Genomic DNA, 24,363 nt, shown 5'->3' on the forward strand with positions numbered 1-24,363 from the left:
GACAAATAAAGAGGGTTTCATCCTCCGATTCTTCTTCTTTGTTATCAAAGCTGGTTAATGTGCAGCTAGTTTGAATTACTTTGTATACTGCAGGGTAGATTGTGAATTTGCTCCAGGTGTAACTAAAGTCTTATTTAAGCGTTGATTATATTTTACATCATTAATTTAAATCTGCAAAGTAACTAAAGGTACAAAATAAATGTAGCACACTATTTCCCTCTAAATTGTAGTGGAGTAGAAGTACAAAGCAGCATACAATGAAAATACTCAAGTAAAGCACAAGTAACTCAAAATTGTACTTAGGTACAGTACTTGAGGGGATATTTTTGCTTAGGTAGTTAACCTTTGACACAGTTCATCATGTTCTCCTTCCTCTGTGTCTTTTTCCATAGGTGTTCGGCCTTAGCGTTGCTGTAATCTCCTTTAAGGGCGCTTTGTTGATGCCAGTTTCTGACCGAGCACAAACTGCCCTTTTTATCTGGAACGTAGGTTCCCTGGCGTACATTCTTTAGCCCTGGACGACAGCTTTAGTTAGATTTAGGATCCATACTTTTAGTCTTGCTAAAGAGGAATGTTGATCATACAATCTGAACTAGTTAAATTCTCCGGCCATTAACTTCATAATAAACCTTCAGTGTGTGCCATCAAGTTCCAGATCTCCCGTTTATATCTGAGTTTCTTCTCCATTGCTTCAGAAGTTTCCGTCACACTAGGCTACGTAATTACTTTACACCACTGTTTACAAAATAAAGACTGGCATCACGCCACGACCATACCACCTGCTCTTACAAACGGCCCACTTCACAGCTTCAAAGAATCGACTGCTCTGACCATTCTCGCAAAGTTGCTAACACGTAAAGCTGCGCAGCCTTTGTTAATATAGGGAAACTCTTTTATAAGCTTCATAACTATAAACATTTGCATTTAAATACAGATAATAACGCATTAGCAACAATTTGCAAAAAATATTGTGACATACGATAGGCCTACTTGCTGATGGAAAGGCTGTTGTGGTGTATTCTGTTCATACAGTTAAATCGGTTCATATATAAAGTTAGTTACTCTCTGAGGTCATAGAGAGTGCAGGGAGTGATGATGTGCAACAGGGTGTTGTATAACAAACCTCTGGTATACGTCAGAGGGCCTCCATGTATGAGTAAAAGAAAGACATGTCGGACAAACATACATCTCACCGTATTTGGGTACACGAAAGACATGTAGGACGAGCACATGCATCTCTCCTTAGTTGGGTACACATTCTTATAATTCACCTCCTATGGTCACACACACATTGGACACGCACACACATTTTCTCCTATATATTGCATGCACAAAGAGATTTCGGGGGGACTTCCACAATTCGCTCTGGGAACCTCGTATTGCCCGTGTTGGTGTATGATACTATGCTGTTTATAAATAATTTTGTAATAAACCTTATTATATTCAAGCTGGTGTCTCCGGAGACTTCATCATCTTCACAAACATCGCTATAAGATATACTTCACTGTGATTTTATTTGAACCTTTATGAAATATCTGTATTTTTACACCATAGAATGTATATAAAAAGAGGTTTACAGACATCCAATTTGATACTTTTGACTCGAAGGTGTAATTTACTCATGTCACTCTGCATCCACAGCTGCATGGAAAAAACAGCTGCGCTATCAGAGCAACAATTCCGAGTTTGGAGTTCCATGTGGCGGCACTTACAAATACCTGGAGGTGGGTTACAGTTGTGTAAGTATCTTAATGTCTACAAAGTGTTGCTAGCACATAACTTGTTATGCTGTCAATTGTTTAAAGTATTTGTCTCCAATAATAGTTCCTGTTCTTTTGCAGATCCTACAGCCTGATCAGCTTCAAAACAATTAACCTGTTGACATAATGAAATGTTAGGTATAGCACTGTAAACCCCCATGGAAACGAGAAGGTGCATCTCAGTTTCCTCATAAACATGTATTAAAAAGGAAAACAATTGTCAATATGTCAATTTGTTCATATGATGTTCATAATTTATAATTATATCAAAATACAAATATGGAAAAGATTTAGCCATACAGGTTGTGTTCAGGTTGAATGTTTTAATGGATTGAAGTGATGCCGTTTTGTTGCCACATTGTTAGGGAGTTAGCATTAGCACTACAATAGCTAGAAAACTCAGACCTACAGACACTAAAGCTAAACAGCAAACACAGTGTGGCATATGAAATAAAATAAATGAAAGGAGTATATTATATTAAGTCTAAGTCAGACATTTTTGCTGTTGCTTTAATGTTGCCATTTTTTAGGTAGTAGTAGTATCACAAAGTCACCAGTCCAAACATTTCTTTAATTTCGCCCACGACCAACGTTTCTTCATCTTGTAAATAGTACAAAAATAAGGATATTTGCACAATTGCAACATTGATCGTGCTTTTGTGAAAGCAGCAATAATTATTTATTAACGTAGAACATGTGGTTCAAAAAGCTGTTAAGAATTAAAAAGAATGTTAACCCATTCTTTAAAAAGGAAGTAGGCCTACATGTAAAAGTATGCAATGTTGTAACATGTTGTCAAACCTTAGCCTTAACTTAAGTAACCAACTATGGAAATTGTTATATTCATTAGCTCATATGTTTACCCTTTTCACCTGTACTGTTTCCGCTTAAAAAATCACCATACTGTTTTTACCAATTTATCATTCACTAAACTTGTCAAGATTGATCCTGAATAACACTTTATTTTCAGTGCTGCCTCTCAGCATTAACTAGTAAATCACATAAAGTGTTCAATATCGTTTGGTGACTGTAAATAATAAGGGACATTTAATTGTGATATTTTTCCTTTATTATCTAGAATTAAGACCTTCTGAATTATACGTATTTTTGTTGACTTTTTTCACAAGAGGCATTTTCTTGTTATCCTCCTTTTTTGTGTGTGTGTTGTATCTTGTATGCTCCTAACACTAGGAAGGGTCAAATGCAGAATGTAAATACCCTCTGTGGGAGGATTAAGGGTTCCTTTTCCCTTCATTATAGTGACCCCTGGTGGCAGTGTAAACCCAATGTACAAGTAAATACATTGATATATAACTGCTCTGCTTTTACTCTAATGTCTGTCACGGATTCATTTGACTAAATCATGATTATTATTATTACTCATGTGTTGATTTTATGCTATTTTTAGTCTACAAACTTCACAGGGACTACAGATAAAAATTTGCCACCTGGCTTTTGGGACCTTTTCTAAATCATTTTTATTAACATGCATTGTCCCTGTGAAATGAACTAAATCAATAAATTTTAATAAGGTGATAATATTTTAAATTAGAGGCAGTGATACAAATTTAAAGATAAAAATCCCTTTGCATTAATTTGTGCATTGTATTTTATAACAAACTTCACTTCACATTTGTTTATGAACGGTTTTATTCCATAATATCCAGTCAATAAGAAAATGTTCTTGCCTCCACTACTATTTTCATATAAAAACTCCCCGAAAATCCCATTTTATATTAAAAAACATTATACTTAAGAGACTTGAGACAGCAAAGTATTTAATATTAACTTGCAGAGTGAAAATTAAACGTGACGTTGATTGTCTGCTCTTGAAATTTGACAGCTGCTATGTGTCAATAAAACACCAAACCTCTAACCTGGACAACATTTTCACTGTATATTAATATTTTCTTTCCACAGTTACACCATTACCCAAAATGTAAAAAAAAAAAGGAAACATTGCAAGATAAGACAAATAATAAAATGTACAGTAAGACATGATTGTGTCAGTAAAAACAATTTATCAAGTTAATACACTTCACAAGAAATCCCAATTGGACAATGATATTATTTGCACTGTTTTCATTTTTATGTATTGTATGATGCATTGTTTGAGCAGCCTGAGCCTTAAGATTTCCATTACCAACAACTACACTCAATCTTTTGTGCATATGACAATAAACCCTTAGAATCTTTGAAATTACATCCATGCAAGTCCTGCGAGTGACACTGAGAAATGTGAAGGGGAACCTCTCCGCTATGCTTGGCTTTGAAAGTAGAGATGCTTGCGGAGGAAGTTAAAGGAACCAGGCATTTGCTTGTAGAGCCCTTTTGCGGAGTTTTGAGAGACTTCATGGTTGACCTGAAAAAAAGAACAAACAAAAATCAGATTGGTCTATATTTGAAATTAAAAAAGCTCCAATTGGTTAAAAAAAAAAAAAAAGGATTGAAAAGCTCACCATCATCAACATGGTGACCAAGTCATAAGTAGCAGTATTTTCCTCAAGAATACGATTGAGTGTCTCCACGTACCAGGAGCCTGACTGGGTGTCTCTCCAGGAAACATAACCTGCATTTGTCACATAAGGCATTAGAAGGACACGTGGATCTCAAGAGTTATAAATCCGGTGAATAACTGCAACACACACCTGGAAAGGTAGAGTAGGACACCAGGATGTCAGAGGGGGTGGGCAGCGTGGCTCTGGCGTCCGGTTCATCAGACATGCTCAGAGAGTCACTGCTGGACGACATCGGGATGGCGTCCGTCTGATCATCCGCTCCACCGTGAGAGGGTTCAACCTCGTCAGGGGACACCTCAAAGCCTGTGTCTCTTTCACCTCCGAGACAAAAGCAACAACAAGTTTAACTTATGGATTCATTACGATATTTACTCAGGCAGCAAATTCTTAAGTGTTAATTTGTATGGTAACGTGTGTGTATTTTCTCAAAAAGTATATTTAAATATTTTAGAAACATCTGTTATTTTGTTTTGTGTTTTTGGGACAGGGTGCAGGAGCACTTAGTTACAAAGGGTGTTATACCTGTCTATTATCACACTGTAGTTTGGTGTTTTTATGCAAAACAGAGATCAGAATATTTGTATTGTATAAATGTTAAACATGAAAATCTTTTTTTAATCCTTGACTAAAGAGTCCCTTTAGATTCTCTAAATGAGTGAATGCAAACATTGCAAAAAGATTGTACACATGCTATGTAACTGAGTTATTAAAACTATATGTTAAGCATTAGATACCTCCTCCACATGCCTGGATGAAGAACAGTTTGGGTTTGCCCTGTAAAGATGGGCAATGCTGGCCGTTGAGGTAGTTTGTGACGAGCTGAACTGGGACATGCAGTCCGTCCACACCATACACAGCTCCAGGGAAGCGGTTGTGACTCACCTACAAACACAAATATTAGAATACATAACAGGTGTTTGGATTTGAGCTAGAGCAGGCCAGAGAGAAAAGTGTTTTCTGATAATAAAAAAAAAGAACATTGAGGACATGGCTTACCTCAGTCCCATGGGACAGCATGATAACCACACAGCAGTCAAATTGTGAGTGGTCCTTCTTACATAAAGATGACAGTTCATGTTTGATTTGCTGAAATGCAGAGATAGCAGTTAGCTATACAACTATAAGCTTTCAAATGTGTTATAATACACAGAAAAAGGAGAGATCTCCTTACTCTTTGTTTCAAGTTGGTCCTAACTTCCACAATAAAGTTGAGTGCCTTGAATCTACTCTCCAGTTTGTCACAGTCTATGTTGGAGCCTTTGCGATTGCTCAGCTCGCTCTCAGGTTCAAACTCTACGTTGTTTATGATGAGGCAATGTCCACATGGGCTGGCATCCATTTTATAGCTCTGACACAAATAGAGGAAAAAAGACCACATGATGTTAATTTACAAGGCTCCTACCAAACTTTTTATCTTCTGTTGGTCATAAAGCGCATGATAAAGAACTGCTGCTTACCTGAATACTATCTCGTCGAGTTCTTTCTTGTGGCCTCGGTCTTAAGTACTCCCTTTCAGGTGCTGTGACACGAGAAAGAATATCTGTTAAGTATCAGCTAACATACCAGACTGTAATGAACATGAAATTAACCATAAAGCTTACATGGAGTAGGAGTGGTACTTGGTCTTGATATTGGATGGACAGGGACAGCATCTTTTATTCTCTTATCGACATCCATAGGAGAGGCTAATAGGGAAATAAAAACATATATAAATATGAGACATCAAATAATGTTACATTTTTAGATTGTTGCCAGTTCTGCTTCCATCACTTATCTTCTTTTGGATTAATTGAAATTGACTGTGTGTAGTTGGGCTGCAGATGGCTTAATTTGCTTATTCAAACATAACATTGTAGAAGTAATATAAAAAATAGATGTCTTGATGTAAGAAATCAACTTGGGAAGTGTTATGGTCATATTTATTGGTTGATCTTTCTGACACTGTTAATGTGGAGTGTCTTGTAAAATGAACATTTGTAAATAAATATATCAATAAGGATTTTTTTCTTATACTCTCCACTTCAGAAGCACTAAATATACTATATAGCACACCATTGTTGTACCTTAAAAACATGGCCATCTTTTACAAATGATATCCCTTTGACACTAATATGTCAAAATATAAAACTAAGACTTTTGAAACTGACATACAATGTAAAAAAAAAGTTTGAACATGAGCTCACATTTACTAAGACAGGGCCCCAATAAAACATTTATACATAATATCAACAACAAAAAAAACGTCCTAATTTCAAAAATCTTCGGGATAATATTCATGGTAATAACTAATAGTTAAACATTTGCCTTATGCCCTGGTAGTATCTGCCTTTAATATTACAAGACCAAAGTTGTGTTTGTAAGCACAGTTATGATATTAATACAGGTGAAATATAGCACAGTATCACACACTCACACACTGGCAGAGGCTGGAGAACAGGGCGTACAGTCTGGGTGGGAGTTGCAGGCTGGAGCTGAACTGCTGGAGCTCCATTCTGAAGGAGCTCTGCCAAACTGTGCTGTCCTGTCTCCTGAAGGCACTCCAGAAATAACGGAAAGGCTCGACTCCCCCGGGTCTCCAAGTCCCGGACCAACTGCCTGGCCTGATCCCGTCTGGTCCCTGAGCTCTGACAGGAGACAGGTATGTACCAACATTACTGTAGCTGTTTATAGTAACTCCACAAAGTATAAACCTCATTCAAATTCAGTTAAATTCAAAGGGTTAGGCCTAATTGTCATATGCACGGTAGCTACAGTGTAGTAATATAATTGACAATCCCAGGCGCCTCCAACAATGCAACATAAATATATAGAAGACATAAAACAATAAAACCAATATAAATATTGCAAGAAGAAAGAGAAAATAAAAGTTAAGTTAACTATATACATGTAATGTAAAATACAATCAGCTAAATGTTGCAGAGAAGGTTGAAAGTGATCAAGTTAATGAAGGAGTCTATGTACGTTAAATGGAATGTAAAATTAAATACGGTACACAGGAATACTGCTTATTGTATACATAAATCTGCAACCTAATGAAGAAACCCATACAGTAGCCTTACCTTGATCTCATCGATCATGTCTTGGGTAAAAACTCCCTTTTCAATAAGGCCATCATAAAGGTTTGATGGGTCCAAATCTCTCACCAGACTGGTCCTGTTGCGCTGAAGTATCTTCTTTTGGCGTTCCTCCATTCAATTATACACAATATTTCGCCGATGTAGACATAGAAATGTCAACTATAGAGCAAGTCGTTATCCTAAAATGTCGTATGTGAAAGCGAAATTGTACCTTGTTCCCATAAAGATATTAGAAGTTCCTTTCTTGTTTCTGTTGTTTGCTCTCGGTTGCATTCGCAATTTCCTTGTTTACATCACCGCTGTCTGTGATTGGTCTGCTGAGAGACTATCCACTGAAAAAAACAGGGTGCGTTTGATTTCATACACCACGCACCGCTGCCAATAGTCAAGCGTACCACAATACATGCACACGGCGCGAGGAGCGTTAAACCGAACACAAACATACAAAGCACAAGGTGTCATAATACTCAATATCCCAATATTAATTTCGACACTGGGCGCCTCCCCCTTTTTCTCCCATCAGCAGCAGGTTGTGATCTCGCCCTGGAGGAGCTGCGGGATGCTGCTGAACACACCCTGTGCATCTCGCTGTCGCTTCACATCAAGCCGAGGGAACATCAAAAGCCTCATCAAATATGTGACGTAGGACCGGCTGACTGCATCTGCTCCAGGTGAATTTTGAGCTTTTTTGTGTTGAGATAGCTAGCATCTGTAGCAACGCAACTAATCTTAATGAAGAAAAAAACTGCGTGAATGTTTTTATCCTCGAGGAATAACGTCAGCCTACTGACATGTCAGCCGCATTATGATACGGTACCGTCTGTTCTGCAGTTGTAAGTTGACACATACTGTCTAGCTTCTGTCGTTAGCACGCTAAAATGCCATTTCTATATAGCTACCCGGTTGTCATCATTTTTCATCATTACTATGCTAACATCCGTATGGAAAACACTATGGTGTTTTAGATTTGCAAGTCAGCTAAAGACAATGTCATGATTTCAGACTTCTGAACAGCCTCAGAATGAATACACCTTAACTGTTAATACTCTTTTGATGTGCAAAAGGTTTCTGCGATGATGGCAGGGTCAAAGATGTCCGCACCGCTGGCTCTGGTGCTGGTCCTCTCGGTGCTGCTCACAGGAGCAGCCCATGCTGCTGGGCCTGAGATGGACCCATACAAAATCCTGGGAGTAACCAGGAGTGCAAGCCAGGCTGAGATCAAAAAGGTCTACAAGCGTCTAGCAAAAGAATGGTAAGTATTTCTCATATGACACTGACCTGTGTTAATTAACCTCTTGAATTTCTTATCTAATAAGCATCTTCTTGTTTCAAGGCATCCGGACAAAAATAAGAGTCCAGGTGCTGAGGACATGTTTATCAAGATTACTAAATCTTATGAGGTTAGTCATTTTTCGAAATTCATCATTATATTGTGCACAGGGTTACCTTAAGTATCATATATGTGTATGTAAGCTGTGATAAAAGCCTGCAGCATGTGCAGGAGAGGAAGATGTGAAATAAGATATCCTTTTTATAATTCAGAAGGAAATTCTTGCTAGAGATTTCTCCCAAAAATAAAAACATTAGAATGAAAAAAACAAACAGCATGAAAAGCTAGTAATACTAACACAAGCTCCTAGTAAGAAACATAATAAGATAAATGAATAATAATATGTTAACCAAAACTGAGTTTTATTGGGCATGATATTGAAAAAAATGTTATTGCACATCATGTTTAACAACAGCATTGCACATAATAGTGTAAACTAATACTGCATATCATATTGACAAACTGATATTGCACATGGTACTTAAAGGTCATATTGCACATGACTATATAATATTTATTTCATCTTGAATCCAGATCCTGTCCAGTGAAGACAAACGGGCCAATTACGACCGTTATGGGCAGACTGATGACACCCAGCCATACGGCGGCAACAGTCGCTACGGTCAGCGCCAGGAAGGCTTTTATTTTGATGAGTCCTTCTTCAACTTTCCCTTCAACAGCAAGAACCACAGGGACTTTGCTGACAGCAAGTACACATTGCACTTTAACCAGTATGTCAACGAGGTGGTGCCTGACAGCTACAAGAGACCGTACCTGATAAAGATAACGTCCGACTGGTGCTTCAGCTGTATCCACATCGAGCCTGTTTGGAAAGAGGTGGTCCAGGAGATGGAGACTCTAGGTTTGGAAATAGCATATCAGTTATGCAGAATTATCCAGCAGCCCGGCTGTCTGTGTGCATTTCGGCGAGTTGAAGGGTTGATGTGTGTATGTTTGAGAACATGCTGTGTTTGCAGGTGTCGGGATAGGTGTGGTGGATGTTGGCTATGAAAGAAGGCTAGCCAATCACCTTGGCGCACATCGCACCCCATCCATACTAGGAGTTATAAATGGCAAAGTGACGTTTTTTCATTACGCTGTAGCAAAGGAGCACCTGAGGCAGTTCGTAGAAGACCTTCTCCCTCAAAGACTTGTAGAGTGGGTACGTTTCTCTGCGTCTTAAAATACAATTTTTGCAATGATTACATTTTTAAAATATTGGCCATGTAAAATGTCGGTGTACAATTAAAAATGATTTAAATGTTGTGCTTTTTGTGTACTTCAGGTCACCGACAAGAATGATCTGCAGTTCTTGAGCAGCTGGCATGAGCTCAACAAGCCTCACGTGCTTCTGTTTGACCAAGTGCCTGTAGTTCCTCTGCTTTACAAGGTAGGCTCTTGCAGTTTCTGTAAAATGCTTTTTTGACATTCACAAAGTTGATATCTGAGTTGATGATTCAGTCAAGGAGAAAAGGTAAAAGCGATTTCACTATGCAGTGAAATATATTCAGTTTTTAAATGAAAAAAAATACATGTATTATGAATGAAATGAATTAGATATTCAAGAGCGCCACCAGCTGGATAATCATGGTAGCAGTTAGGATATTCAAGGTTAATAGAGTAGAAAGAATCTCAAAAAAAGGCAAATTGGCATACAATGGTTTTTACATTATGTAAAAAAATGTCAACGTGTGTACTTCGACATTATTCAATAACTAGGATATATTTGATGTCAAATGTATTGCCTTAGGCTATGTCTATGTACACTTTTAATTGTTTGCCAAATGTGCCCATTGTTACACTTTTATTGCTGTTAATTAAATTCAATCCATTATCGGTAAAGGCTATGTTTTTATCTGAAAAGAAAGGTTCCTCAGGTGCCAGTTGACAGTAGTTACATCACTTACACAAACATGCCAATCCTTTCTCTCTACATCTTCATAGCTTACAGCATTTGCATATAAGGACTACTTGCAGTTTGGCTATGTGGACCAGGGCCTCACAGAGACCGCTGACCTGCAGAAACAGTTCAATATTAACACCTACGCTCCGACCATGTTGGTGTTCAAGGAGAACGTTGAAAAGCCTGCTGACATTATACAGGTCAGTCACAGCAGCAGGGAGCTATTACTCTGTTATCGAAACACTGCCCTTTTGTTCACTTAAATGTCACTCTTTTTTTATTTATGGATATGTTTTATTTCTCTGCAGGCTAAAGGAATGAAGAAGCAAATTATTGATGAGTTCATGTCAAACAACCGATTTCTTCTCGTGCCACGACTGGTCAATCAGAAACTCTTTGATGAGCTCTGTCCTGTAAAACAGTTTCATAGAAGAAGAAAGTAAGAGAAGCTTGCACCTCCTTTCTTTTTTAGTCAAAGACTATTCAAATAGCCTACAGAACCAAAATAATTCAGTTTTCATGCTGTAATTTCCACATTTCTTTTGAAGTATTTTCAGAGATGTAGTTTGCATTATGTTATGTCTTTCCTCTCTTCAGATACTGTGTCCTGCTGATAACGGGCGATGAAGAGACTTTTTCTTTTGGGAACGAGGCGTTTCTTTCCTTTGCCTCCACCAATAGCAAAGAAGTAGTGAGATTTTCTTATGTTTACCAACGGCTACAGCAACCTCTCTGTGACATCTTCATGCAGAACAAGGACACTGTGGAGTCCCCAGCACAGGTACAGCTGTTCACCCAGCACCACCGCTTTTAGTTGCACATTTCATTAAAAGCTTATATGGTAATTTTACAAACAGGTATCACTTTACGATATAGAATGCATGAAAACTACTTGCTAAGCAATGTAGGGTTTTGGCTAAACCGGGTAACAAGGGGCGCTGCACCCTCTTACTTTCGGCGTGTGCCCTCATTCCAAAATGGCAAAATTCATACATTTTTAATGACCGCGCACACACGGTTCCGTTGCGTTGACGCTTGCCGGTGGGCATGTCTGGTGCCTGGGGTTAACGCGACCAACAACCAATCACATTAATCTCCCGCCCTGGACACACATACACGCGGTTTGATTGGCTAGCGCTTGTACTGGCATATTTGCATACGCAGGATTTGATTGGCTGCCGCTTCCGCCGATGCTTGAAAAGTTGAACTTTTCTCAACTTTCACCGCGAGCAACGGAGCCAAAGCGAAGCAACGGAACCACAATCAGTTCGGCAACGCTTGACATCACCCCATTCAAAGGGAATTGGAAGGTGCGTCAACGCAACGAACGGGCCGTAAAGGTGAACTGGTTAAAACCGGGTAACAAATCACCATGTCATTTCCCCAGTTGATAACTTCCATTAAGAAAATGACATTTTGTTTTTGAAATGTTATGTTTATATGCAATTGAGGAGAAATGTACAGACATATATTATAATATTAACAGGGGGAGTTCTTCCCTCAGGTGGTGATCCTGGAGAGGCGTAATGCTGCAGGGAAGGCCTTGTTCAAGCAAGTGACCGCCTGGAACGGCAGCGAGGACGACAAGCAGTGTCTGCTGGAGGAGCTGGAGCGCCTTCAGAAGGACCCGTCCATCCTCGTCCATGACGCCATGCTGCCGGAGCTCAACAACGAGTTTGCCTCTGTACGCTCTCTCTTTGAGTAAAGCAGTGGTCTTTAATAATGCCTGTCCGTGTTAAATATCAACCATTAGTCCTGTTACTAAATGTTATAATCTCTCTTTGTAGATGTTTGTTATCCGATGGATCTATGCATCATACGATTACCTTACTGAAGTCATCGATGATATTTTGCATAACAACTGGTAGGTAGTGATCTTTAGTTGTAATCAAATCAAAAACATGTATATTATGTTTTGATGCTATTGAATAACCGTTTCTGAGCTACATTAATGATTTAATTGGCTAGCAAGCTCTGCTTACATTTCAAAAAATCTTTGTGATGAAAGCCTTTATTACTCACATACACAGTTCATTATTAACACTGCTTCCTGATATTCTCCCCGTCAACAAATTCCATTACTTAAAGGGCAGTTTTTGCAAATGCAATATCTCTGCACTTTATTCAGGATTTTTCTATATATCAATATTAATATTTCTGTATTTATCTCCATCTCGATAATGGAATAAGCTGCTCTTTAGATGTGTCTCTGGTGATTTGCAGGCGTGAGATGATGCCTCTTCTGTCCCTCATCTTCTCTGCCTTGTTCATCTTGTTTGGAACTGTCGTCGTCCAGGCCTTCAGGTCGGTTACTTTACTCCTCCACCAAAACTGTAACCATAGCAACATCAGCCTTTCCTTTGATTAGTGGAAGACACTGTAAAGAAACCTAAAGACAAGCAAAAAAAAAAAAAAACATGCTTAATGTTTACTCTTCTACGCTAGTGCAACCCCTTTATGAAAACATTTTTGTTTGTGTGTTTTCAGTGACTCCAGTGAAGATAAGCAGGCTAAACCAAAGGCAAAGGATGGGACAAAATCGCAAAATGGGTCACCAGGGAACGGTAGCGCTTCAAGGCAAGATTATATTTATAATTTCCATGTAAATGCAGTGAAAGATTCATAATTGTCTTTTTAAGCTTTTTATTATACTTGTTTTTAGTCGGCCTCCAAAGAAGAATTTTGTGGAGGTGACGGAGCTTACGGACATCACCTACATGAGCAACCTAGTGAAGCTGAGGCCAGGACACATGAATATAGTGCTGGTGATCACCGACGCCTCGAAAAACATCCTCCTTAGCAAGTACGCCAAAGAGGTCTACTCCTTCACAGGGTAAGAGAAAAATCCATTTTCCCTCACATTTGTGTAATCCTGTTTCTTGATACATCATCAAATTCATTCTTTCAACACTCTCCTAGGAGCCTGACACTACATTTCTCCTTCCTGAATATCGACAAACACGGAGAGTGGATGGACACCCTTCTCGAATACGCACAGGACGCCATGCAGATCGACGAAGATGACGCGGGAAACCGCAAAATGGACTACACAGGCTACGTGCTGGCACTCAACGGACACAAAAAGTACCTTTGTCTGTTTAAACCCGTCTACACCGGGGAAGACATCGACAGCAAGTCTTCAGAGGATGAAGGGGGTGCTTCAGGGGGGAGGTCGAGGCCCAGTTCCCGTGACAACCATCCGCCGCGCAGATCCAAGCGATCCCGTAGCTTATCCACCCTGCAGATCCACCACAAGCTGGACCGCCTGGCGCTGTGGATGGAAAGGCTCATGGAAGGCACTTTGCCTCGCTACTACATCCCTACATGGCCAGGACTGGACAAGATCAACCCCAGTAAATAGATGGAGGCGAGTGAGAAAGGGACTTCTTATTTATCTACTGGCACACTCCCCTCGAAGGACTCCCCTCGTGTTCTGCTGCCATTTTTGCACTTCAAATATTTAATAGTTACAGATATATTTTAAGGTGCAATGTGTAATACCGAACCAGGTGAATCAACAGGGCAGCGTTTTACCTCTACCACTGGGACCATACAATCTTAATTTACTAGTTACTACTAATTTACTAACTCATTTGCTATAAGTTAAAAGAAAAATGACTGAGAGCCTGTCAAAATAACACTGCAATCTTCTAACCTTCTTTTTGATCTTTGTTTTTACCAGCCACTAACCGGGGCTGTGAGGTCCATGTACACTTGAAACTGAATCCAAATCAGCAGAAATGGGAAAATAACTCTTGTATTCGTACCGTTCTGCCACCATGAGACTACTTCCCTGCTGGATAAGACCCTCCGGTACTTGTGTTCGCCACTACACAGAGAAGCAGCCTTGGCTTGCGGGAAAAACGTAACAGAAATATGAAATGTTCTTGTTTCCTCCACTTTAGATTTAATCCAGTAACAGAAACTATCAAACACAAAAGATAGACTTACTATCGCCTCTAGAGGATCAAGTTGTATTACAGGACGGGTCGGGGCGCGGTTAGCCTGTTGGCGTGCTTATTTCAGTAGATATGTCGGCAGATAGATTGACAAGAAGCAACATTGTAACTTCTTCACAATGTTGATGATGTTAGTTCTTTTTTTTGCTTTCAACAAAAATTCTGGCCATATCTTACACACTGCACCTTTTCTTAAAGTTCATTTGATACTACAAACTTGGTTTTAGTGTAACTACTGTGAGAGAGGTCTTCCTTACACTCATCGCATGCTGTTTTCAACTGTTGGTAGTCATATTATATTCAGGCAAAATGCTGCTGATATAGCCTTGTGAACAAAAAAACAACATTTTTACCGACTGTACTTTCCTGCCCTCATGACATTGAGTCATTATCTCACACGCTAATAGAGGCAGGTTAACTACCACAGTGGTTTTAAATGAATACTATGAATGGAGATGCATGTCTCTAGAACTTATTGTCTTGCCTTTTCATGCATCTCAGCCCATTTTATTTATTCGTAGATGATATCCTTAATGCTGATTTCTTCGTGCGAGACTGCTATATTGACAAAAACGGTCTAACCACCTCAGTTAGCCAGTAGCTTAATGTAGCAAACATTATTAAAAGCCTATCTATTTATGTTTCTGAATGTTTTCCAAATGACCAAGATTGACTGATACATAATCTTTAAGTCATCTTGAACAACACACATATTAAAGTAAAGTCAAGTTTAGTGGGTGCTTGCTCTGGTTATGAAATAGTTTGTCCACTCTGAGTGTAAAATCGTCTTGGTATAAGTTTGTTGGTACAATGTGATGTAAATATTGTACATAATCATGTTAGCTATATGACCTGTATTTTAAGGAGTATGTAGCTTGAAAGATAAGGTGAATGTTTTACATGGATTTATCAAAATGGAATAGTTGTGGTGTTTTTGTTTGGAGTTCCTTTTACTAGTTTGTGTAAAAACGATGTCTGCTAATGTCAGATTGATCTTCTGTAGTGCATTTATCCTCTTGTTGGTTGGAATAAAATGTTTTATGTTTGTTAATTATGTTTGCAGAATTGAGCTTTTTTAACAGCTTATAGAATTTAAAAAGAAATATAACATGTGCAAAGTGAATGGGTGATTACATTGATTAAATGGAATCCAACAAGGTGTAGTTTGCACGCCTGGACTGAACCCAGTTCCCTAAATCTTACTATATTAACAAAGAGTCTTAATAACTCTTAAGTTTTGAGAAACAAAAGTGCAATTATATTAAAGCAATAAATAGAGAATAGTAGAGTTTCTATCACCCTACCCTGAGATGTCCCATGGTCCTCTTTATACCAATAGGAGATTTCAGACCATATTTTTCACTTTTGAAAATTGTAATTAAAAAAAGTCCATTATCCAATTAAAAACTTAAATTATTTAAGCTCACAATAAAAATAACTTCAGAACTTTCTCATTTAAAAGCATTTTCTCCTCATCAAAGAACACTGCAACTACTGTTTCATTACTAACTTTCCTCAATTCCTCCTCCAATTATAACTAGTGCTTTCCTAAATCCACCTTGACAGCCTGCTCTGTCCAGTTTTACTTAATAATACATTACTGTATTTCCTTTTTTAAGGTAACGCTCTGCTCATCAAGAATGTTTTTAATTTCATCCCTTGGCATGTTTTTTCCTTTCCCACAAATTGTTAAAACTGCGCCTTGACAAAAGTACCACTCATCAATTGAGCTTTCCCTTAATTAATTACCGCTATTTTGTTTTTGTTTGTTGGCACAGGATAACTCCAATCATTTTAGACATCCCCAACACATTTTCGACTTTAGTACTGATCCGGACTGGGTAAGAATACTTGCAACAATGAAATTGAATGACATAACGGATTTGGTTCCTTATTGGCTCTTTAACTGCCAGACTGTTTAAAAACACCAATAATTTCAAATAAAATAGCATCTCTTTGTGGATGTAATCCTTTGTCAAAAAAGGAACCAGATGTTCAGTCTAGTGGGAATACACCTCAAAGGCTGCACTGCAAGCAAGGTAAATTACAGAACAAAATGGTGTTGTTGGTGTGTTTCTTTGTATTTATGTGCCATTATTTATATTTATTGTCGCCAGTTTGAGTTGATCTGCGTCACTAATGTGTTGTCATAACTGCAGTGTTGGACAAACGCTATTATCATTACACAAGTGAAAAAGTATTAGGTTTTGGGTAACTTCTATAGTGTCGTGTTGTAATTCCTCCAAAAGAGGGAACAATGGCGTCAGGCTATAGTTCAATCAGGAGAGACTTAATTTGTTTGAAGAACCTTTATTGACACATGGTCATATGATAGAAATGTTATAGTCTTTGGCGATTAGACCCCAAACCTTATAATGGATATGTTAAGGGGGAAATGCGCCGTGAGCATATAGGAACCCCCTATTGTGTTTTCTGATGGAGTAATGGTAAAACTAGTGTATTTTAGGCTATGTTTCAGGCTACAGCGAATGTTTCAATATTGACAGAACTTCTTTTGGTTTTCTCAAAAGATTGAAAGTGGTCCTACAGCAAAATCAAAGCGTCCTCAGCAACAGTCTGTTATCCAAAATGAACAGACATTAAATATTGAAATTGACCATTTATAATAGAGTATTTATCTGAGCTGTGAAATAAGGAGAATGAAATGTTTCTCAAATTCATAATACAATTATATGAATACTATTTCATGTTTGATTGGCTATCTTTTGGGTACACATTCTTTTTATGCAGGGGTTTAATAACAAACTGTGTATTTGTACTGTTGTACTCCTACTCTTCCCAGAATAGTAGTGGAGAATGGAAAAATAATTCACTTTTTCTTTTGAAGACTCTCAGGAAATGAGAAGATGACTTCAGTTCAATCACCAGTTAATCAAACAAGCAGAGGACATTGTAGCATAAGGCTATTATTGCAGGACTGCTGGTAGTATTGTAGTACAGAATGACAAACAACTATTACATCAGACTAGTGTTATACAGAATTAACACTAAGCATAAGTTTATTGATTAAAAGTTAAAGTGAATCAGAAGTGTCAATCAATCTTTGAAACCTTGAAGTCATCGAGGCCCGACGTCCTGATGGAAGTGACATCCAGAATGAAGACTTAACATCTTCATGCCGGGGACAATGAGCCGGCAGAACAAACAAACGATCTCTTCTCAGAACACAGACTGTCGTTGACGTAGTCAGTTTCTGAGTGTTAAAAATATTCAAAAACACACAAAACATACATTTATCCAGTCAATTAAATAAAAACAACAGGTAAAAATGAATTGCTGTATTAGGTTTTTAGCATCAATTTTAAGAGGAATATTTAAATATATGAATAATAATCTCTTTAAAAATGTAGTTAGTATGACAAAAGAGGATAAAGAACACATAATTGTTGTTTTACCTCTAAAATTTATGTCCATGCAATTTTCCTTTCCACCGGCATTATTTGGCTCCCCCTTTGTCCAGCCGGTGTAGCTAAACTTAGTGCCATCGCTCCACAGCCACACACCCTCCTGAAGGAAAAAGGATTAAGGGTCAGTGTACGCATTTACACAGAAACACTTTGTGAAAGCTGAAGGCTGAAGTAGAGGATAACAGAGGGGAGTGAAAATGCTCACACTGCCAATTCACCTTTAGTTTATTTGAACAAATTGACTAGCAGGGTTTGTTTAAAATAAAATTGATTTCAAATATTTCAAATGTCAACCAAAAAAAACGTCATCCGCAGAATCAAAATTGGTTTTATTTACCAAGTAGGTTTACACATACAAGGTATTTGCTTTGGTATAAGTGGTCCATACGGAGACACAGAAAGAAGAAGTCCATGTCCATATCTCTTTGATGCAACTACCAAATAATACATAAATCTCACCTTGACAGCATCATAGCCTCCAACCCAAGTTAATTTATCTGTGCCTGTTGCCGTTTTCACCAACTTTCTGATGAATACGTATTCAACTTGAGTTTGGATAGAAGCCAGATTACCTCCCAGGTCATTGCAAGATTTCTACGATGGGGAAACAAAGTCAGTCCAACGTTGTTGTTTGTTTCAGAGAATAAGCCAAGATTTACTTTGTCAGTTTCTGCATTTTTGATGTCCTTTTATAAAGTACCTCAGCAGCAGCCCACTCATTTTCCCCATAGTTGAAGAGGAAACAGCGAGAGCCAAACAGAGTCCAACCTGGGAGGCAGCCTTCAACACAAGATATCCTTTATTTGCTACAGTATATAGACATATATGAATTTTATTTTCAAATGCACTTTTACGCAATAGTCTGAGTCATTTAAGACATTTTAAAAACGTTTTTTTGTTTATTCATCTCTTATGTCACACCCATACGCTTTTATTTTATTGTTTCCATTTCTCTCGGTGCAGTAAAAACACTGTGCAACTGTTGGTCTTAAACTGAGGAGTGCAATTTTCTATAGCTTGAGATCGTTAAAGTCAACTTAGAAAGCAACCAAACCAAAGCAATGAAAGCATATACAAATGCTGTCCAGTAGGATGTACCAACCTTTTGTTGGAGGGCAACCTGCCTGTGAATGTAAAGAACGCATTATTAGGAATGAACAGATCCTGATTCATGGTTAAGCCTCAGATTGAACACTAACACTACAACATAAGCATTGCCCAATATGTCATCGTACCAATTCATTCTTTACTTATACTCCCTGCAGTATCTGGGTTCAAACTTTCTTTTACTTTGTGAAACTAAGCTACGGGGGCTACACGTTCTTACTTGTCCCCGCCCCCATTAATTATAACATCACTTTACAGTGTCTCATTTTTAAATAAGAGACTGCTGTGTGACCATAATGACAACATTTCAAAATACAAGTGTTGCAGGTGATGGAACAATGATATTATGTTTAATACATTACCACGGTATTATCCATAGCTAATCATAACTTATATAACTTACCTCTGCCTCCATCCAAAGTCCACTGGTCAAACAGATGAGCACAATGCAGTAGAAAGCTGACGCCATCTGTGTAAAGAACAGCGATGTTAAAAATGAAATATAATTTATTACAGTAACTAAAGTACCAAGAGTTATTTGACACAACTTCCATGACATATTTCATATACATGAATACAAACCTTGCTTTGATGATCAGATGAAGTTGTACTTGCAGCAGTGTGATGAGTCGTGTAATGGCCTTGGAAGGGAAGCACTCTTTATATACCTTATCTAGAAGGTATACAAACACTAGATTGTCATCACCTCATCTTTGGCACCAGTTCAAATATCACAAATTACATATTGACATATCCTGAAGTAAATATTTGACCTTTTCATAAAAAGGTTAAAAAAATAGTTGTCTATAATCATTATAGACAACTATTTTTTTAACCTTTTCATAAAAAGGTTAAAAAAATAGTTGTCTATAATGTGTTGCAGCACATGGTTAAATTGCAAACAGGGGTGTTAACTGTATAGCTACTGCTGATGACTGATGCATGCTGTGGGGACATTTCCACTCATGGACCAGGTTAAGTGGAGACCCAACCAATGCTCTTCCAGCAGAAGACAAAAGAAAAGGCATGACATCAAATCAAATGCCAGAGATGTAGCAGTTTGTAAAAATACACCCGTCACATTAGTTTCTGACGATCTACACACCCAACACTCCAAATGGTTGTAAGACACGTGAGGCCTCTATCATGCGCACAGAAACGCGCTTTTAAAAGACAATTTATTTCTAGCTAAAGCCATTTACAATGTGTGTGTGGCATAGCCTCAATTTCTTAAAGTATAATACCACATAGCACAATTAGCATCTCTGTAGCAGGTAATTGTGGCTTCAGCTGGAATACCAAAGAGTGCCAGCAGGGGGCCAGGTTGAATTATACATTGTAAGATTTGGGAGAGACAGGTTTCAAAATAAAATTCTAAAAAACAAACTGCTGCTCTGCCATAGCCAATACATATGATTTTGTGAGTTTTTGGATTTTGTTCAAGGGACAATATCTGGGTTTATTTTAGCCAGTTCTGCCTTATATAAATGGATTCTGTATACTACTTTAAACTGAAAAAAGAGAATGACTGAAATTATCCCATATATCCACAGTCAGTGGTTAACCCAGATCTTAATCCTAGGCTGAATCTAATAGAGGTCAACAAGGGAGAGTCTTAAAATTTGATAAAGATAATGGAAAAGTCACGAAGAAAGGGTTTTAATGGTAGCAACTTTGCAAAAGCGAAGTAGCCCTGAATCTGCAGATTATGCCAGACCTGTAGAACTCTAATTAAATGTGAGTTTGGTTTATTTTCAGTTTTGAATTTGCTTACACAGTTTTCTAGAAGTGAGAATAGAACGCAAAGTGAGCATGCACAAATCAGGAGTCATCATTAAAGTAACCACTAAGGGGACACCATCAGTAGTGTGATCCAAATGGTAACAATGACTGTGACATTCATTTTAATTAAAGAAAATGCAGTAACATAATCTTGATTCATATTTGATATAAATAAAGAATGAAAAAGGGCCTTCAGAGAATGGCTATGGTACATCCTAAATGATGTTTAGCCAACACTTTACTAAACTGTGCAGCAGATGACGTCTGGGAACTCCCGGCAAAAGCAAACCCTCTGAAGAGGCAATTGTCCAACTAAATCATACCAACTCAGAAGGGAGTTGGTCCTGGTTGGAAACGGTCCTTGCTTGCTCACAATGTATCTTTTTTTATAATCTAAGTCAAAGCAATATACTAATATGTCTTTACATAAAAATAATACAAACCAGCTCTGTGAACCATTAAGCTCAGTGCACGTACTACAAAGGAACATTATGAAACACATGTTCTACTCTAAGAAATGAATAAAGGTGCATTGACTCCAGATCATGATTGGATCAAACCAGCAATGATGAACAAATATTCCAGGGGTGTAAAGTGGGTGACCGGGGCAGTGGTGCTCATTAAACTAAGCCTCTATTCTGATTTTAACGACACTCGTGAAGCTTTGTCTTGCATGGTTGCGATGCTATCCCAATGACAGTATATGTCTACATAATTATAAACACCTGGCAAAGCAGTTAAAACAGCCTCTGTGGTACAGTAGTTGCAGCAACAGGTGTCACAGGTTGACATTTTGTCAAGTTGACAAACACATACGCCCAATGTCAAATCAATACCAAGGTTGAAATGAACTTTCAGTCACTTTGGGAGTGGTGACATGCTCCTATCTGGTGTATGAAATGCTGCTGCATGCTCAGCCTTTTTGTCAACATTTGTATGAGACTGTTTATTTTTCATTGTAAAGAAATCCTAACCTTAACGCTCAACACAACCAATTATCACAACAAAATGTATTTGGGCCAGGTCTTGATTAGCATTTGGCGCAGGTCCGCTAAACGGGTCTGGGCCGGTCTCTTTTTTTCCAACGGCCAAATACCTGAACAGGTGGGAATTACGGATCGGGAACAGATCTGGGCCAGTTACCATTATGTGTGGTGCGGATCTGGCCCAGATCTGTTCCTGATCCGTAACAAACATCTGGGGCTCATCTGGCCCTGGTCTGTGATTCATATTTAGGCTATCAGACAATTAAGGTTCAAACAAACAGGCTACCCACAATTTGTAATTTTTTAAATAATTTTTTATTTTATTTAAAAAGGCAACAAAACACTATGAGTGCCCTGTTATTGGTGCTTCTCCAATGTCTGCATTTTATTTGTCTTTTTTTAAAAAATTTTAAAGGCAATGCATTTGTAGCAACAGGGTCTTAGGATCTTGCAAAAATGAACAGAAATTAACCGAAATTAACACTAATAAGAATTCAGAACAAATATTCAGAACAAACAACATATCTGGCAGACACATTACGAGCACCTTCATCATGCATCCAAGTAAGAGACAGAGCCCCTTTATGTCTCATATGTGCATAAACAGACTGTGCTATAAAAGTGTGTGTTACACCTCCCAAAATCATGCACCTTCAAACGCATGCACTTGAAATATACACAGGCATCTGAATAATTGATTAGGAAGACAATCTCATTCATCATCATTCATCATTCATTCATTCATTCATTCATTCATTCAACATTGTCCCCCATAAAAGTGTATGTAACATTCAGAACAAATATCAGAACAAAATATCTGGCAGACACATTACGAGTCAATTGCTGGTGGGTGTGTGCGTGCACGGCGGCCGACCCCCACGGTCGCAAGTCAGATTGAACCATCTTATGGTGTTCAGTGGCTTTTTCACTCACACGACTCTTCCTCACTGCTCCTCTAAGACATACAAAAAGCACACAAAGCAAATACACAGAGAGTAAATATTAGACTCAATATTCAAAGATCTGTGTTAGCCTACATGACATTTAAGTAAAACGCTTGCACAAATAAATAATAATGAATATGTGACTAAAGTGGTGTGGAGTATTCTATGTTTTAATATGGAAATGAGGCATATGGTAAGTGGTTAAGTCAGCCCAAAGGTTAAATCCATACATCCGGTACACAGTGAAGGAAAGAGTTGGACATCAAAAACCTATGTTAGATCACACTCTGAGGGTACATACTTTCAGAACATATATGGTTGTTGAATCAGTTTTCCCTAAGTGGTGCAGGTCAAAAATGTATCAGATATATACACAATTGACCCATACCCAATGTATGGGCACCATAACAATGAGGAGGGTGGGACATATCTCATGTGATGTGTTACATCCATATGCTTGCAGAAAGTATATGGTTTATATGGTTGATTCAGAGTTCTCTTAATGGGACAGGCTAAAATGTAGGCTATTACCTGTAAAACTTTACTGCGTAAATCCATAGAATCCCATTCATTCCAATGAGAAAATCTACTTTGAAGACAAATATATTAAATTGCCCAAGGGATATCACCAGGCACCCTCGCAAATTCTATTGAGATGCCCCTTGACAACAAGAAACAGCATAAATACCATGTAATGTTTTTTGAAACAGTTAGTGGACTTAGATGTAATATAAGCATAAATACCATGTGCTGTTTTTTTAGAGAGTTGGCTGGATTTTTCAACCAATCCTCAAAGCACTCAACCTCATCGAGCGAGGGGAAAGGAGATCTCAGTAGGCATCTCCCCAATAGGCTCAGCTGCCGCAGTTGATCTAGCTATCATCACACTCATCATAATTGAAAGCTGACTGATTTGTTGCTTCATGTTTTCCATGATCGTGAGCATGTGGAGGTCAGCAGCTACAAAAACAACACATTTAGAGATGTGTTAAGAATTATTAATGTAGCAAAAGCAGACAATTACACAGAAAACACTACATAATTGAGTTGAAATCATGTTAAAGGATAGATAAATCTATTGAAACCACACAAGTCAACATTATGTTGCATTTTGGATCACAGACATGTTACTCAGTCAAACCTTAATGTCAGGGTAGGTATTTTTTTAGATGCATTGTTTTAACATTGGTTTAATGTGTGAGTTTCTCAATTTAAAAATATCCGTATTGGTCTTGTTGATATGGTTCATGTGATTCAACATTGTGTAAGCATATGTTAAGTTGTTAATGCTATGTATGCGCAATTCAATAATTCACTTACGTGTGCAGATGATTGGCTTCTTCCCAGAACGGCCCATATTCAGGCTGGGCATGAATACTTCAGTGGCTCTTTCAGACATCCCGGGACCATCTTTATAAGGTTGATGCGACCCACAAGAGACAGGGGAAGGGAGGCCCACCTAGACATATCAGCTTTGCATTTATCTAGTAGTGGCTGAAAGTTTTTAAGGAACATGGGGTGGGGGAGGATAAGGGTTTTGAGATCATAAGAAGAAGGTCATCAGCGTA

At 38.2% G+C, this 24,363-nt stretch overlaps 3 protein-coding genes across 5 annotated transcripts; 1 reads left to right on the forward strand and 2 right to left on the reverse strand.

The window, feature by feature from the left end:
• Window positions 1-3,392: 3,392 nt before the first annotated feature.
• On the reverse strand, window positions 3,393-7,728 carry casp9 (caspase 9, apoptosis-related cysteine peptidase). The gene is made up of 10 exons (XM_063889425.1): window positions 7,339-7,728; window positions 6,693-6,903; window positions 5,881-5,964; window positions 5,737-5,798; window positions 5,451-5,627; window positions 5,276-5,365; window positions 5,014-5,161; window positions 4,409-4,597; window positions 4,220-4,329; window positions 3,393-4,122 (listed from the first exon to the last, which is right to left on the reverse strand). Exons 1-10 carry the CDS (start codon window positions 7,468-7,470, stop codon window positions 4,018-4,020), a joined length of 1,308 nt encoding a protein of 435 aa, XP_063745495.1. The 5' UTR covers window positions 7,471-7,728; the 3' UTR covers window positions 3,393-4,017.
• Window positions 7,729-7,800: 72 nt separating this feature from the next.
• On the forward strand, window positions 7,801-15,621 carry LOC134868339 (dnaJ homolog subfamily C member 16-like). Of its 3 annotated transcripts, XM_063889412.1 has the most exons (16): window positions 7,801-8,027; window positions 8,421-8,608; window positions 8,690-8,756; window positions 9,221-9,548; window positions 9,664-9,848; window positions 9,972-10,076; window positions 10,631-10,789; window positions 10,898-11,028; window positions 11,187-11,370; window positions 12,094-12,273; window positions 12,377-12,453; window positions 12,813-12,893; window positions 13,077-13,166; window positions 13,252-13,422; window positions 13,509-13,956; window positions 14,272-15,621. In XM_063889412.1, the coding sequence occupies exons 2-15, from the start codon at window positions 8,430-8,432 to the stop codon at window positions 13,948-13,950; spliced, it is 2,379 nt and encodes a 792-aa protein (XP_063745482.1). In that variant the 5' UTR covers window positions 7,801-8,027; window positions 8,421-8,429; the 3' UTR covers window positions 13,951-13,956; window positions 14,272-15,621. The 3 variants fall into 3 exon arrangements, with proteins under 3 accessions (XP_063745482.1, XP_063745465.1, XP_063745473.1); XM_063889395.1 differs by having other exon boundaries at window positions 13,509-15,597; XM_063889403.1 differs by having other exon boundaries at window positions 8,003-8,189; window positions 13,509-15,597.
• Window positions 15,622-17,682: 2,061 nt separating this feature from the next.
• LOC134866091 (galactose-specific lectin nattectin-like) lies at window positions 17,683-19,552 on the reverse strand. The gene is made up of 4 exons (XM_063886086.1): window positions 19,487-19,552; window positions 18,436-18,570; window positions 17,965-18,076; window positions 17,683-17,762 (listed from the first exon to the last, which is right to left on the reverse strand). Exons 1-4 carry the CDS (start codon window positions 19,550-19,552, stop codon window positions 17,683-17,685), a joined length of 393 nt encoding a protein of 130 aa, XP_063742156.1.
• Between the last annotated feature and the right edge of the window lie 4,811 nt (window positions 19,553-24,363).

Source organism: Eleginops maclovinus, chromosome 1, assembly GCF_036324505.1.
Source record: "Eleginops maclovinus isolate JMC-PN-2008 ecotype Puerto Natales chromosome 1, JC_Emac_rtc_rv5, whole genome shotgun sequence".
NCBI classification, from domain to species: domain Eukaryota; kingdom Metazoa; phylum Chordata; class Actinopteri; order Perciformes; family Eleginopidae; genus Eleginops; species Eleginops maclovinus.